This window comes from Sorex araneus, chromosome 3 (genome assembly GCF_027595985.1).
Source record: "Sorex araneus isolate mSorAra2 chromosome 3, mSorAra2.pri, whole genome shotgun sequence".
Classification (NCBI taxonomy): Eukaryota; Metazoa; Chordata; class Mammalia; order Eulipotyphla; family Soricidae; genus Sorex; species Sorex araneus.
Window position 1 is genome coordinate 178,663,226 of NC_073304.1, and position 15,112 is coordinate 178,678,337.

A 15,112-nucleotide genomic window follows, 5' to 3' on the forward strand; every position below is an offset into this window, starting at 1 on the left:
GGCAAGCTACCCATGGTATGTTCGACATGCCCAAAACAGTAACAACAAGTCTCACAATGGAGACATTACTGGTGCCCACTCGAGCAAATCAATAAGCAATGGGATGACAGTGATACAGTGAAATTCATTAGGAAACCAGTCACTGAAACTGTCAGGACTTTGACTTTCAGATAACACACGAGAGTAAGAACTAAGAAGGGTTCCTCCCATCACCAAGTCGGGGGTCAGATTCTGGCTTTCCTCTTTGGTGAATTACTTCAGGATGATCACAGCATCTCTGAGGAGCATGTGGCTCGGAAGTTCAAGTCATAGAGCCCTAAAGCTTTGCCTCACCGGGCTGCACCGGGACGCTCCCCTCTGTGGGCTGAGACTGTCGCTCCTCCTGCACTCTGGCCTTCTGGCTTTTGACCTGACACTGGCACATTCTCCCCAGGGTCTGGGCACTGGCTGTTCTCTCTGCTGCCATTGGCCTTGACTAAAGGGGCTCTCTGTACCTTGTACCCAACCGCGGACCATGGCATGATGCTGGGACGTTCATATGCCTTACTGCAGGTTACACAGATGATTCTATATTTAAATTCTAGTGGCGTTCTCCCTTTCCAGGAGCATGTGAGACCATTCCACAGAAATACGGAGGGAAAAGGCAGAAATTGGAACCAATCATATGCACTGAAGAGTGCATATGGAACGCCTTACTGCATACTATCCTGGAGTAAAAGCTTTTACAAACATTAAGACAAAACTGCTAGGAAAGTCAGATTTGACATGGATCCTTTACAAAGCTCTCAGCTGAAGCCAGAATCCTGAGCTGCATTTCTTCAGCATATAATAACTGTCAAAATTCTAAGCCAACTCTAATGGCCGTCATTCCAGTTCCGACTCTGGGACTCCCCGGGCTTGATTCCAGGGTTGTTCCTGCAGTGTTTAGGTTCCTCTTGGATGATGTTTGGAATTAGAAACTGATGACATGTTTGAGAAAGTCCCATAGTGCCTCTGTCTGAATCAGCAGCACATAGACATTCCTCATTTAGTCTGCAGTTCTGGCAGCTCGTCCTATAGGCTTCTGATTTCCCAGTCATTCAGTAGTTTCATTATTAGAACCTTCTGTAAACACCAGGTCAGCCTCACTATGTTAAAGGTGTCACTTGAAACCCAAAACCACTCAGTAGCGGTAATGAGTGAAGGTCTGGCCTGAATTCATGTGAATAATTAACCACCGAGATAAGGGACTAGTGTTGACAAGCAGTTTGCCAACACATTTCCATGTGATGACACATTCTGATCACTGTCTATAATCTCTCCCCATGAACAATGGCCTGAGGCAAGCAGTGATTTCCTTATTTTCGTAAGGAAATAATCTTATGCCTAACCAAGAAAATTTTAGAACATATAACAGCATTTCTGGGTTTTCTTTTCCCTTTTGCATTGTTTGCTTTCTTAAATGAAAGGAGAAAAACGTATAAAATGCTAACGCTGCTTGAGAATCAGCCTTATTTTAGAAATCTAAAATAATACCGTTTATTTACTTCTAAGTCTTATTAAAATGTATCTGTGGTGCTGGGGAGATAGTGTAAGGGACTGAAATTCATGGTCTGTGTGACAGGTCCTGGGATTGATCCCTGGCACCGCACTGTCCTGAGGAGACTAAAGGAGTGACCTCAGAGCTCCAAGTCAGGTACGACTCCAAAATAACAACCTCCAAATGTCCTTGTCAGGGAGCTAGTACTGTGCTCATCTAAGACTATGGTCTTCACTCTTCATCCATAGACCTGCTGGGGCGCTGGTGGAGAGGACGTGAAATCCATGCTCATCAATCACAAAACCATAGGCACTTATACATTTGAACATTTCCAAAAAGAAATGCGAGCATAGAAGCACAATCAGCTTATTTCTCCCCAATTTTGAGCACCCCAGAAAATCTTGTTTCTGACTTCAAGAATTTCTTCTTTAGTATCGAACAAGCTCTTTAGAAATGATGAAAATTCAAATCCCGACTAAATCTCCCAAGAGATACATGCCAAGCAACTCAACTAGATGGAATCGCCCTCCTGCCGCTGAAAGCCCCAGAGCATCCAGGGGAGGTGGCAGGTCAAGCCCCCACCCAGTCCAAGCTCCATCAGCACCACACTAGTCACGCCAAGGCTCAGCTCCACCACCTCATCAAGACTCTGTAGACGGGCCAATCTGTGTATAATCTCTGGTACTGGGTACCCATGCTGAGAACTCTGGTGTTTGTTTCAGAATAGGATGGGGAGCCTCCTCCCAACCCTCCATACTTCTGGAAGCCCTGGAAACCACGCCCTCCTCCCTAGCTGCTGCCAGATGGACTCACTGGCCAGAACATAGATCCAGAAGTCTCTGGACCGAGCAGTTGCATACTCGGCCAGCGGCCAGTCACACCTCCTTAGGCAGCAAACAGCTTAACCATTCTTAGACAAGGACTTTACAACCCTGCAATCAGATATAACAATGCCCACATAAATTGATTTTCTCTGTTGATTTTAATATTGCAGCTTTGTTACCTAATCAATGTTAATTCTAGAATTGTCTCAACCGTGATGACTTTTCTTTCTACATTAAAGTTAATTTAAAAGCAAGAAAGAGAACCAACTCTACAGCACATTTCTGGGAAAGAAATGATTTAAGTTGTTTTTAAGTTAACAGGATTTCATGTGCACACCGGTTGAAAGCAGTTGGCATGTGTCAGTGGGCTTGATCATGCTTTTCATATGAAAAAAATTATGAAAATTCATTGGTAAAAACAAATGTTTTCCAGTGGACTAATTTCCCAATTTTAACATATGAATAAAACATTTGGATAAATTTCACTAATCTCAAAATTAAGTGCTGTGAATGGAAGAGACTTAAAACAACTCGCTGATTTACATTGTTGATGGATCCAAAGTCTAATTTCGGACTCACTGGAAACAATCTACTGTAGGCATCCATTGGACTCTGTTTGGGATTGAAGCACGATAAATTTTCCTCAGTGTTTTTCTGGTGTTCTCCAAGGCACTGGTTCATCTTCAACACGGGGGAACATAGGACCAGAGATTATACAGTGAGTAGAGCACTTACCTTGCATGCAATTGACCCAGGTTTGATCTCTGGCACCCCAAATGTCACCCCAGCCTGCCAGGAGTGATCCCTAAGCACAGAGCCAGAAGTTAATAAAAAAAAAAGAGTGGGGACCATTCAGTCTATGGGCTTTAGAAGAGTCCACAGAATCAAGTGGTCTGGCCCTGGTATTGACTGATAGAACCTGTGCCATGCTATTCATCAGTGCCCATGGCCTATATGTCATTATTGTATGCCCAAAAAAGATATTATAAATATTTAAATGGCTCCTGGCAAAAAAGCCTCCCCTTCCTGATTTGTATTATAGCATTTTACACACATGTTGCATCCCTTCCCTCCTCAGCCCAAATCTGCAGACATGCTTCTGTCTACTTGGTTTCCAAACTTGAGTCTGATCTGACTCAATCATTTCCATTTTAAATTAGTCAATCAATCATAATAGCATAATTCGTAGTGCTCTGTTCATCTACATATTTCTGCAAAACTGAAACATAGCCTGATTTCATGGCATTAGATACGTAGTTTCCTGAAACGCCTAAAGGCTTCTAGAGGATCAAAGACCAAAGGCAGTTCTGTTATTCAACTTTAAAATTAGAAACTTGAAATTGGTCATGAACTTATTGATATTGCTCTAGTTTATACAATTGGCTACTCCCAGAGGTGAGGAAACCAGGCAGCTGGGTTTGGGAGAAAAATATATGAAAATAGATGGGAAAAAGTATGTTATTAGGGGCTGCAAGATAGTACAGAGGGCAGGGCACTTGCCTTGCATGCAGCTGACCTGGGTTTGATCCCTGGCATCAAAAAAAATCACTTTTGATTTTTTGGGGGGCCACACCCAAAGATGCTCATGAGCTCCTCTTAACAGGTTGCTGGGTGGCACTGTTCGGGATGGCCCCAGTGGTGCCCTGGAGACCATCTATTCACACATGCATGTCAGCCCTTTGAGCCATCTGTTAGGCATGAATTTATTCTTTCTAAACTGAGAATATAGTTATCCCTCCATGTATGCTAGTTATTAATTGCATCTCATGATATTTTATTCTATTATATTCTTCCACTTCTGTCTGAATCTGGGACAAACTGGTACAGGACTACAGGTTTGTTGGGAGGGCACCCCAATGCTTTTAACCCTTGACTGCAGGATTTGACCAGGGGCGTGAGCTCCAGTAAACCTGCATCCACCCCAGTGACATGGCCCTAGCACAGGCAAACATTGCATTTGTAGTTGCTCTCGAGAGAATGATTTGGAACTCACCGGGTTACACTCTGGAGGCTGGACCAAATTTCTTTGTATGGAAACGATATCTCAATATTCTTATCTGAAAAAGTAAAAGTAGCTGTTCCCCATATTTGCCAAGAGAAGGGAGAAATGCTCTAGCCCTTGCTTCTCCCACAGTAGCCAGAAAAATGCTGAGGCCCTTTGTTTGGCCAGATGGTTCGTGAGACCACTGAAACCCGAGATGCCCTCAACTATATTTCCCTCCGAGTTGACCACAAACCATCCTTCTTGGGAGAAAAAAATGTCACCCTGTAAGCATGTTTACCTTCCACTGACTAGGAAGCTGAAACCTGCCCACAGGCTGACTCACCCTGCAGCCTATAAAAGTCAAGGTTTTCGGGGTGGGGGGAAAGGCGGCAGCTTGCAGCCACAGCCAGCCAAGATGCGCACAGGTGTCCTGGCTGCCTTTCTCTTCGTGAGCTGGACACTCTGTCGGTCCCTGCCGCTGCCTGGTGGTGATGACGATGACGCCGATTTGTCCGAGGAAGATTTCCAGTTTGTAGAGGTAGAGTCCCTTGCCAGCCCCAGAGTGTGACCTGTCTCCTCCATGCCCTTCTGTTGACAAAGATGGCCATTTCGTCTCTTTCCTAGCGCTACCTGAAATCCTACTACCATCCTCTGAACCCTGCTGGGATGCTAAGGAAGACAGCAGTGAGATCCCTGAGTGACAGGCTCCGAGAAATGCAGACTTTTTTCGGCCTGGAGGTGACAGGCAAGCTTGATGACAACACCCTAGATGTCATGAAGAAACCAAGATGCGGGGTCCCTGATGTGGGTGAATACAATGTTTTCCCTCGAACACTCAAATGGTCCAAAACGAACCTAACTTACAGGTAAAGCACTGGCTCTCTGTATAGAACATTTGTTCATTTTCAGAAATTGTTTTAAACATCTTATTTTCAGCACAGGCTACAGATGAAGGTATGCAAGCTATAGGTAGAAAAAAATGCCCTCCCTTTTCTAGTTCTTAAATATTTAAAAAGAAGTTAATTCCAGAAAGGGCTTTAATATTATCTTCAATAGCTTTAAGAAAGTCTTGTAATATCTATTATTACTTTTTTTTTGGGGGGGGGGGCTCTTTTGGTCACATCCAGAGATGCACAAGGGTTGGTTACTCCTGGCTTTGTATTCAGAATTACTCTTGGAGGTGCTTGGGGGAACCACATGGGATGCTGGGAATAGAACCCAGGTTGGCCATGTGCAAGGAAAATGCCCTCCTTGCTGTGCTATCGCTCCAGACCCCTATTATTATTTATTTAAAGCAATATTATTTTTCATTGGAAACCCCGAAAAACACTTCTCTTAGAAGGAAAATTTAGAAAAAAGTAAAAGTGGGTTTAATAGAAATTGCAAATGCAGTAATGCATTACATACATTATTATAATAAATGAGCTCTATTCTTTCTAGGAACTGTAAAGAACTATTCCATTTACCTGGACTGTAACTATAATTCTAAACTGCTAGCCAGCAAGATAAGTTCTTGCATATCTGGACACTTTTAGCTCAATATATCAAATGGTCAAATAACTGAAGAATAGTCAAATGACTGGAATAATTCCTCATTTTGGAAGGGGGGTTGCTTTTGTTTGGGGCCACACCTGGCAGTACTCAGGGCCCACCCTGCCTATTGCTCCATGGAGCAATATACCACAGTACTCTTGGGGTCACGTGGCTCAGATTCAGTTTCCCACATACAGAGTTTTCAAATCAGGCCCTTCAGTCATCTTCTCAGTCCATGAGTTCTTCCTTAAAGAAACACCTGTCAGTAAATTCATTTAAACCATGGGCCTCTGTAGGCCTTGCAGAGAAATCACTGTACTTAGAGTTGAAAAATGGTCTTCCCAGAAAATACATTCTAAAATTGCATTCACCATCCCAAATGTTCATTGCAACTTTCTCTATGGCACAGAATTGTGAATTATACCCCTGACCTGACTCATTCGGAGGTGGAAAAGGCCTTCAGGAAAGCCTTCAAAGTTTGGTCTGATGTGACCCCTTTGAACTTCACCAGACTTCACAATGGCACTGCTGACATCATGATCTCTTTTGGAACTAAAGGTAATAATACATAATCCTTCTTGAAACATGTTAATATTCTGCTCTTCGGTGGGTTCCTTTCTTTTACTTCTTACAGTCATCATTTTTTAAAAAAGAAGTATAGAATTGAACACAAATCGACCAAGTGCCTGTGTTAGGCACTGCTGGGTACCTAACTTTTGCCTAGATCTGTAACTCTTGCTTTTGTGCATAGAACATGGTGACTTCTACCCATTTGATGGACCTTCTGGCCTGCTGGCTCATGCTTTTCCTCCGGGGCCAAATTATGGAGGAGATGCCCATTTTGATGATGATGAAACCTGGACAAGTAGTTCCAAAGGTAATATTTCTTACAAAGATATTACTCACAGGTCTTAGTGAGATTAGATAGCAAACCCAGTGATGAGTAGTGAGGGTGCATACTATGAGTTATATTTGGCATCTGATTATATTTTCCAAACTTAGAAAGCCTATCTTGAACTTTCTCATCTCTATAAGTGACATTTCTATGTACCAATGGGAGAAAGAGAGAAAGAGAAAGAAAGAAAGAAAGAAAGAAAGAAAGAAAGAAAGAAAGAAAGAAAGAAAGAAAGAAAGAAAGAAAGAAAGAAAGAAAGAAAGAAAGAAAGAAAGAAAGAAAGAAAGAAAGAAAGAAAGAAAGAAAGAAAGAAAATAACAGTATTAGGAGGCTCAAGTTCTGTGGAAAGAAATGAGTAAGCAACATAAATATAATGACCACATAGTTTTCTAGAATCCAAGAAAACTGGCTAGTGATATTCAGAATTTCTCTAGAATCTACAGATATTCTGAAAAAATTATTTGGCTGGAATTTTCTCCAAAGAGATTCTTAGAAAACCTATTTATTTTATGCTCCCAATTAGTTATCCTGCCTACAGAGATGCCTGCTGTTTGGATAGTAAACAATTCATGGCATCCTAAGTCACGTATGTGCCACTCTGCCTGAATTTCCAGGTTTCATCATTTAACTCATATAAGATCATCACTATCCATTTTCCTCATGTGACTGGAGAAGACAAAGAACAAGTTGCTCATGTCTTCACTGTAAATCCTATTGATGATTATTCAAGAATGATCTATTGACATTCTAATTGTATAACTAGCCATAACAAAGGTAGCACTAAATAATTTATAGATTCAAAAATACTTTGCTTATCTAAAGTACTAATTTAAACCTTCCTTCATTAAGCAAATAAATGTTCATTTTTTTCAAATGAGAAAACACAACTATTAGTAATAGGAATACAGTTAGCACACACACAAAAGTAAAATAGTTCACAAAAAGTAAAATAGCTCAGGAAGAGAAAGGATCGTATACCAAATAGATGAGGAGGGTCCTATCTGTCTACTCCCTGGTTGTGGGAGAATATTGTTTCCTTACTGTTTCTTTGTTTTCTTACAGGTTACAATTTGTTTCTTGTGGCGGCCCATGAGTTTGGACATTCCTTAGGTCTCGACCATTCCAAAGATCCAGGAGCCCTCATGTTTCCTGTCTACACCTACACTGGGAAAAGCCACTTCATGCTTCCTGAGGATGATGTACAAGGGATCCAGTCTCTCTATGGTAACGTTACCAGATAATCTTGTTTTGTTTTGTTTTGTTTTGTTCAGGGGTCATGTCCATGGTACCCAGAGCTTACTCCTAGCTCTGCACCCAGAGATCATTCCTGGAGGTACTCAGGATGTCAGGGGTCAAACCCGGGTCTGCTGTGAGCAAAGGCAAGTGCTCTACCTGTCGCACTGTCTCTCCAGCCACAATGTAACATCTTATAGAAAAATAGGTTCAAACATTAATTTTCTAAATTATCAGTGAATTCACCAAGGAAATTAATAGTAGCTTTGGCTGATGGAACACATGTCTTATATTTTCTGAAGCCCTGGCTTCAACCCCTGCGCCCAAATAATGAAGATGGTGAGAATGATGCTATTGTAATGATAATGATGACACTGGATTCGATATTGCAACCTATAAAACATGTCCACTCTTCTTTGCAAATCAACCATGCCTTCAAGTAGCAAATATTCTATCCTTGAAAGATTTGCAAAATATAACTCTTATTTATATTTTATACATTGCAAGATTTGATATCCTCAAAGCATTTAAGGGTAGGAGAGGGAAACCTTTTATTTCCCATTTAATCAAAGAAGAAATTAAGTGCCATCAGCATGAGAATAGTGATTCTGTAGCAACACGACTGAGAGGGTCAGTGAGGTCTTAACTAGCTCTGATAAATTCTCATTTTCATTCAACCATTCTAATTGTAACAGAAGAAACCATCCAAGTAATCAGCAGTAGTTTTTAAACTTGCAAATGTCTACAGTGATCTTTGTAAAATGCGTTCCCTTTTAACTACTAAATTTTCAATACTATTTTCAAAAAATTAAGCCTAAATTCAAGCCAGCGGAATTGCCTTCCATAAATAGAGATGGAGCCACAGTGCACAGTTGTCAGAGTAAATACTCCTAGAACACTTAGCCCAGAATGGACTCACAACAGCCACAAATGTGAGCATGGGGCCAACTTTAGTATTATTGTTTGGACATGCTGTGACCAGGGGACTTGATTGAAAGACTAAGAATGTGGTAGAATGAAAACTGAAAGTTATTGTGTACTATACATCTTTTGTGCTCACGGAAACTGGTAGAAAAAGGACAGGTAAATGCAGGTTTGAGGGCTGCTAAAGGCTGCTGAGTGCCAGCTCTCTCAGAGATGCACTGTGGCAGACTGGTGATGTCAGGAGCTGGTGAAAGAGGCAACAGAAGGAGCCGAGGTGAAGGCCATGCTCTGGGAAATGACTTTAAGAATACTTTGTTTCTTAAGAGCAGATTGTGCAAAGTCTGGGGAAATTCTCTTCAAATTGGGCTTCACTTCCCAAACCTTCATTTCTATCACTGAACTTCAAGAAAGCTACATTTGTGGTTCCAATTAACCTCAAAGTGTACCTCGGGGTGAAAGCAGAAGGGACAGTCCCCTATCCAAGATCTTGGCGTCCCTAGAAGAAGTGAAAGTACTGACTGTGGAGACGGGCAGGGGCAGTGGGACCCAGCACTCTCCTGGGACCCCTCTCGCCCTCCTTCTGTGGCTCAGGCCACTGTGGAGGGCAACCTCACAACTTCTCTCATTTCTTTCATGGCTCCAGGCCCAGGAGATGAAGATCCCAACCCTAAACACCCGAAAACGCCTGATAAATGTGATCCTTCCTTATCCCTTGATGCCATTACCACCCTCCGGGGAGAAACGATGATTTTTAAAGACAGGTACGGTTGACCTTACTTTACAGCTGTAACAGGCAGTTGTGGGCCACATCTGCACAGTTACAAGGAGTCAGACTTACAAAGAAGGAAGCTAAGAGTAAAACTTACAGATTCAGAACAGTTTATTTACATATTTTAGATAAATAACTAACTCATGGATAAGTATTAAACTTTTTCAACAGATGGTTTTGGCATTGTGAAGCTTCTTTATACATCTTTAAAAAGATCATTCAAAACATCATTTTACTTCTTTGTTGATACTAATCTTTCTTACAAAGAGAGCCCAGTAAACACAGAAGTCAAACTAATTTCAAAATACACACAGTACTGAAATTGGTTACCTCAAGCCATTGCTCATAGTTTTCCAAGAATTCCTTTTGTTAGGGAGAGACTTTAGTTTTGGTAGCATATGTTGGGATTCAGAAGAGGCAGTGATTTATAATCTTCACCTGGAGTTTGAAATCAATATTTTATTTTTATAAATCAATATTAGATTTTAAATTTTTATATGATATAAATATACTTATTTATGATTAATTGTTCCCTAATTTCTCATCCAATAGCATCCCACATCCTTATTGTAGCTCTAAGCATGCTGCATTCGATGTGTCTTCTCGGTCAAGAGATCTTGACTGATGAAAGACAGTTTGGGTCATTCATTCTTTCTTTCCAGGGCCCAAAATAATGCCTGGCACATTTGGTTGCATCATGCAACATGGTCTCAAACCCACAAAGGATTTTTTTTCCCAGGAGGGGAAGATTTCACAAATAACACTCAGGGAGCAAGCAAAGTGGTGGGGAGCACTTACAATCAGCCAATCAGACCAGACAGTTCATTACTCTGGATCAGCCATGCTGGGGGCTACCAGGGACAGGTCAGTCCTGCTCTGGCCACAAATGATTCAGAGTCTCCCAAGATGCTGAATAAAGTTCACCGAAATTTCATACTGTAGGATAGTTAATAGAATAACAGCCTGACTGGCACTTAAAAATGAAAGAATGTCACCTGCTTCCCACATTGATAAGACAGAAGGTCACATATAACTTATCTGTACCATTGTGGAGAAAGGGAACAATGAAGGTAGAAGTATAGCACCATGGTAGCAAACTGAATTTTCACTTTCGTGCTAGATTCTTCTGGCGCCTGCATCCTCAGCAGATTGATGTGGAGCTGTTTTTAATAAAATCATTTTGGCCAGAACTGCCCAACCGTATTGATGCTGCCTACGAGCTGCCTTCTCGAGACCTGATCTTCATCTTCCGAGGTAGGCCTTTGCCTTCCGACACCAGAAGGGGTGCACTCAGGGGAGCATTACTGACAACACAGAAGACAAACCAGGAATCACCCTATACCATTCTGCCAAGTGTAAAAAGTCTGCTTTCCTTTTGTATCTGTTCTTTTTTTTTTAAATATATAGCCAATATGTCCATTTTTCTCTTGTTTCCACTTGAATATATAATTTACTGATCAAACATAACAATGTATATTTTGAAATACTATTCATGAGCCCTCCTGCTGAAGTCAATTTTGTTATTTCACTTTCCTACTTTCGTAGTCTTTCACTACATGCAATATATATTTTAATGTGTCTCTTTACAGTGTACTAGATTATTACTTGAATTTATTATTTCTGGATGTTTTTATGGTTTAACATAGTTGTGTTATGTATAAATGATAAAATATATAATGTAAAATTTAATTACTACTAGAGTGAAGTTACTTTTTTTAGAGAAAGAAATAATAATTTGTTACCTGGCATAGAATTTGAGGTTTGAATCTTATTTTCTATTTCTTTTCAGTTTCTCTTTCATGAAGAAGTATTAATGTATTTCTAACGAGTTCCAAAGTTTGATATTTCAAAGTTTCAAATTTGATAGATTGCCAGATGATATGTGATTGACAATTAGGAAACTAGAATCTTAAATTTTGAAGAATGCTCATAGCTCCATTTTTTAAAAGGTGGCAACTACAAATACGAACTTATGTCTAAATGCGTCTTTCTAGACCTCATCAATCTTGTGTGAGTCCTAATAGATTCTTCTGAGTCATGAAATCATTTTTTTCATTCATTCTAGGTAGAAAATTTTGGGCTCTGAATGGCTATGACATAATGGAAGGCTATCCCAAAAAAATATCTGAGCTGGGATTTCCAAAAGAGGTGAAAAAGATCAACGCAGCTGTTCACTTTGAGAGAACAGGGAAGACCCTCTTCTTCTCCGGAAGCCAGGTCTGGAGGTACGGTTGCTGCTCACCGAACCCCAAATGGGACAGAGGCCAAGCGCATTTCCCGTGGCTCTCATGAGCTCCAGTCACTGCCTCAGGCATTGTTTTAAGTATCACACCGGTCACACTCATTTCTTTCCAGGAAGCCCCTCACTCAACTATGTCCAAGTTTCAGCTTCTCTGGAACATAAGCTTAAGTTCATAGAATTCTCATCTTGGGCGAGAGGGAGGCACTCTTCTTCCTTAGCACTTGTTCTCCCTCAACCTTGGCATAACTATCTCTTTTATTATGACATTATCCCTTCAAATCTTCTCCCTCAGTCTCATCCTCTTCCTCTCCTAACTTACACCTACCCCCAGGGAGGCCCAGGGAAAACGGAGCCAGAAAAAAACTGCTCTCTAGTCCCTCTGCTAGACCACCACAGAGCCTGTCCTGGAGGCAGCTAGGCCAAGAGTTTGTCAAGTCAGCCCTGTATGAAGAACACAACGGGGTGTAACGTTTCAAACTTGTTGAGATTAAGGCAGCACTCATGCTAGCAGCATTTAAGAGCCCACATCCGTGTCTGTTTAGCAATGAGAGAATCTCATAGGTCACCAACATAGGAAATGTGTACATCGTAGCTATACTTTACATACGTAGACACACAGTTTTGTATATTCCACCTTTTTTTTCTATCGTTTTCATTTTTGACAATGATATTTACAAGTCTCTAAGATTAATTCCAAGTTCTGCAAGGTAATACTCATCTACTTGCTATATCCTATGTATGAGGTCTATGCTTTAGTCCATACTTTTCAACATTTTTATGCCTGGAACCTAGCACCAGTCTGCAAAGTAGTCGTTGAAAACCACTGGCCAAGTCAAGATGAGTGCTTATTGTTACACACACACAGACACACACACACACACACACACACACACACACACAGAGCCCTTATTTCTCCATAATCTTCTCTTTTGTACTTCTCTTTGCTGGAACTTTCTTCTGTCTTCTTCCTCTTAAAAGTCTACCAATTGTCCACGACTAACTCGGCATGCCCTTTCCTCTACAGTCTGCTGTGACCATCCATTCCCAGGTGTCAGTCTTTTCATGCAACTCCCACAACATGTCCCGCCTATTCTCCCACAATGGGTAGCTTCCAGTGCCTAGTGTTTCAGCTGTATGTGCATGAGTCTTAGCTTCCTTGATGGCTCAGTGAATCTCACCAGGTACTCACTCATTAGTAACAGTAACAGGAGTACAACCTGGAAGAGCATTTTCCTAGGTGACTTTCAGGACATGTGAGCCTGGATATGACTCTCTGGTAACATTATAAATGAAATGTGTTAACCTCCCATGTGTGAGTCTCTGGGTTTGACCCCTGCAGTGCAGAGGTTACATATTAGAATAGGACTGTGGTGTACATATTAGAATAGGAATATGGAATATGTCACTCTGTGAAGGGAATTATATCTCCCCTAGCTTTAGTGCCAGTGTTTTCTTCCATTTTTTTGTGTAGAAATTTAACCTTAAATATTTTTACATCCATGACTGTACTTAGCCAGTTGTGTAACATGGAGTGAAATATCAATGCACAACAGTTCCGTGCATTAAATATATACTTATTTACTTCACATATGTTTTCCTATTAACACACTTATTACAGAAGATTTATATTTTGTTAAATAGAAATGAACTTGTAATCATCTTTCCAATTTCTTTAGCATGTAAAAATATTCACCAAACATACAGTGCTATGAATTTTCAACTTAAACTATCACTTTGAATGGATTTAACTTTTTCTAACTCATCTGTTTTGAAAGGTGTAGTTGTATCTCTTATATAATCTCTAAAGTAATTTCTAAGAAATACAAGTTTCTTAAGAGTTTTTCTTATTAATAGTTATGATGAGACCAATCATAGGATGGAGTACCCCAAACTAATAGAAGAGGAGTTTCCAGGCATCGGTGACAATGTAGATGCTGCCTACGAGAAAAACGGTAACAATACCATTGTGGCACCTTCTCTAATGCCTCCGAATAACTTTCCTTCTAAGGCTTTTCTGGGGGGAGGGGGCTCAGGTGTGCCTATAAATATATGGTGGTTAATAAATCAGTCATTTCTGGGCTGGAGAGATAAACTAGGGTAGGCTGTTAGTCTTGCATGCAGCCAACCTGGGTTCAATGTCTGGCACACCATATTATCTGAACCCCACCAGGAGTGATCCCAAAGTGCAGAGCCAGAAGTAAGCCCTGAGCACTGCCAGGTGTGACCCAAAACAAAAAAAGAAATTAGTCATTCCCATGTGATTGCTCATACAAATAGAAAACAAGTAATGTGCTTAGAGTAAATGACAATTACTGAATGTCAGCAAATTCCCTGAATAAAAGATGCCACGCCTTAAACATTATCTGAAGTTGTGCTAAAGATACTAAGAAGCAAAGATCATTTGTGGTAGCTTAAATCAAGGATGAAGAAGGGATTAACCTATTATATAAGAATCAATAACTATCTTCACTATGTAAGGATTTTTTGGGAATTATTAAAAGGAATACTATCCCTTATATAAAATATTATAAAAGTCAAACATAAAAACTTGTACTCATGATGAGACATTAATTCAAGATGACAATCTAGAAGAATTGGGAGTCTTTCATTCCCGTCCTGAACTACAAACAATATAGTTTCTAAGTATGAAAGTAGAGTGTTTGTTAAAAATGAGGATATAACAGATTTGACTTTTACATCAATTGAAATAAAACTTGACTATATTCAAATCTAAAATTTTTCTTTTTAATCTTTCTCTTACAGATTACATTTATTTTTTCAATGGGCCCATCCAGTTTGAATATAGCATCTGGAGTAACCGTATTGTTCGTGTGATGACAGCAAATTCCTTATTGTGGTGTTAATTGTCTTTTAAATGTTGTTTATTAAATCTTGGAGTGTGTTTTGGTTAACACTTCCAGAGATCTGGGCAAGGGAGGAGATTTCAAGGAAAGCTTAGTTCTGTGAACAAGCCTTAATAAGCTATCTTTGAATAATACTGTGTGTGGCTGGAACCACAATGAATTTTAAAGTCATGAAACAGTATAAATGAAGTGAGTTTAGAATGAAATCAAGTCATCTCTAAAGATTACTTAATCCTATGTGCCATTTGGAATCAGTACTTCACAAATGGGACAAGTGGATTGTTTCAGAGAGCATTAACATAATTTAAAATATATCTATAAGGAA

General features: G+C 40.3%; 1 protein-coding gene across 1 annotated transcript; it reads left to right on the plus strand.

Moving 5' to 3' along the window:
* Positions 1-4,742: 4,742 nt before the first annotated feature.
* On the plus strand, positions 4,743-14,787 carry MMP13 (matrix metallopeptidase 13). The gene is made up of 10 exons (XM_004604806.2): positions 4,743-4,865; positions 4,952-5,193; positions 6,270-6,418; positions 6,612-6,737; positions 7,818-7,979; positions 9,556-9,673; positions 10,802-10,935; positions 11,747-11,906; positions 13,778-13,875; positions 14,687-14,787. Exons 1-10 carry the CDS (start codon positions 4,743-4,745, stop codon positions 14,785-14,787), a joined length of 1,413 nt encoding a protein of 470 aa, XP_004604863.2.
* The last annotated feature ends 325 nt before the right edge of the window (positions 14,788-15,112 follow it).

Excerpts from the sequence above, each read along its gene's own strand:
- MMP13 (XM_004604806.2), top strand. The coding sequence starts at position 4,743 with ATGCGCACAGGTGTCCTGGCTGCCTTTCTCTTCGTGAGCTGGACACTC. Across the intron at positions 4,866-4,951 it reads AAGATTTCCAGTTTGTAGAG|CGCTACCTGAAATCCTACTA; the intron begins GTAGAGTCCCTT and ends TCTCTTTCCTAG. Across the intron at positions 7,980-9,555 it reads AGGGATCCAGTCTCTCTATG|GCCCAGGAGATGAAGATCCC; the intron begins GTAACGTTACCA and ends TCATGGCTCCAG.